Below are 561 nucleotides of genomic sequence, written 5' to 3' on the forward strand. Positions count from 1 at the left end.
AATTTCTTTTGTGTTGTTTAAATTTCCGCTTTTGTGTCATCGTGTTTTTTTTTTCCTTTGTCATGGCGTTTGTTGGTCTATTCCATTCTAAGAAGGCATTTACTCTTCTTGTCAGCATGATACAAACATTCTGTTAGTCTTGCCAGTAAACCATTTTGTGCTGTTTCAAATCTCCGCCTGATTAGACCAGATCCAACAGAATCGAAATTTCTTTTAATCAAACCTGATCCAACAGAATCTAGTTGTCTTTTGATAAGCCCGGACCCAACAGAGTCCAAATTCCTTCGTATTAATCCAGAGCCGACAGAGTCCAAATTCTTTTTAATAAGTCCAGATCCAACAGTGTCAAAATTCCTTCGAATAAGACCAGATCCTACGGAGTCTAGCTGCCTTTTGATGAGCCCAGAACCGACAGAGTCCAAATTCTTTTTAATAAGCCCAGATCCAACAGAATCCAAATTTCTACGAATTAATCCGGAGCCGACAGAGTCCAAATTCTTTTTAATTAGTCCAGACCCAACAGTATCAAAATTTCTACGAATTAATCCAGAGCCGACAGAG

The 561-nt window shown here is 38.7% G+C and overlaps 1 protein-coding gene across 1 annotated transcript in view; it reads right to left on the reverse strand.

Moving 5' to 3' along the window:
- LOC106878486 (uncharacterized) overlaps nucleotides 1-561 on the reverse strand; it is a 54,812-nt gene continuing 54,251 nt past the window's right edge. The window contains exon 4 of the mRNA XM_052974696.1: nucleotides 1-550. Within this exon, the coding sequence (XP_052830656.1) occupies nucleotides 78-550 (473 nt within the window). The 3' untranslated portion in view covers nucleotides 1-77. The remainder of the gene's footprint in view (nucleotides 551-561) is intronic.

This window comes from Octopus bimaculoides, chromosome 19, assembly GCF_001194135.2.
Source record: "Octopus bimaculoides isolate UCB-OBI-ISO-001 chromosome 19, ASM119413v2, whole genome shotgun sequence".
Classification (NCBI taxonomy): Eukaryota; Metazoa; Mollusca; class Cephalopoda; order Octopoda; family Octopodidae; genus Octopus; species Octopus bimaculoides.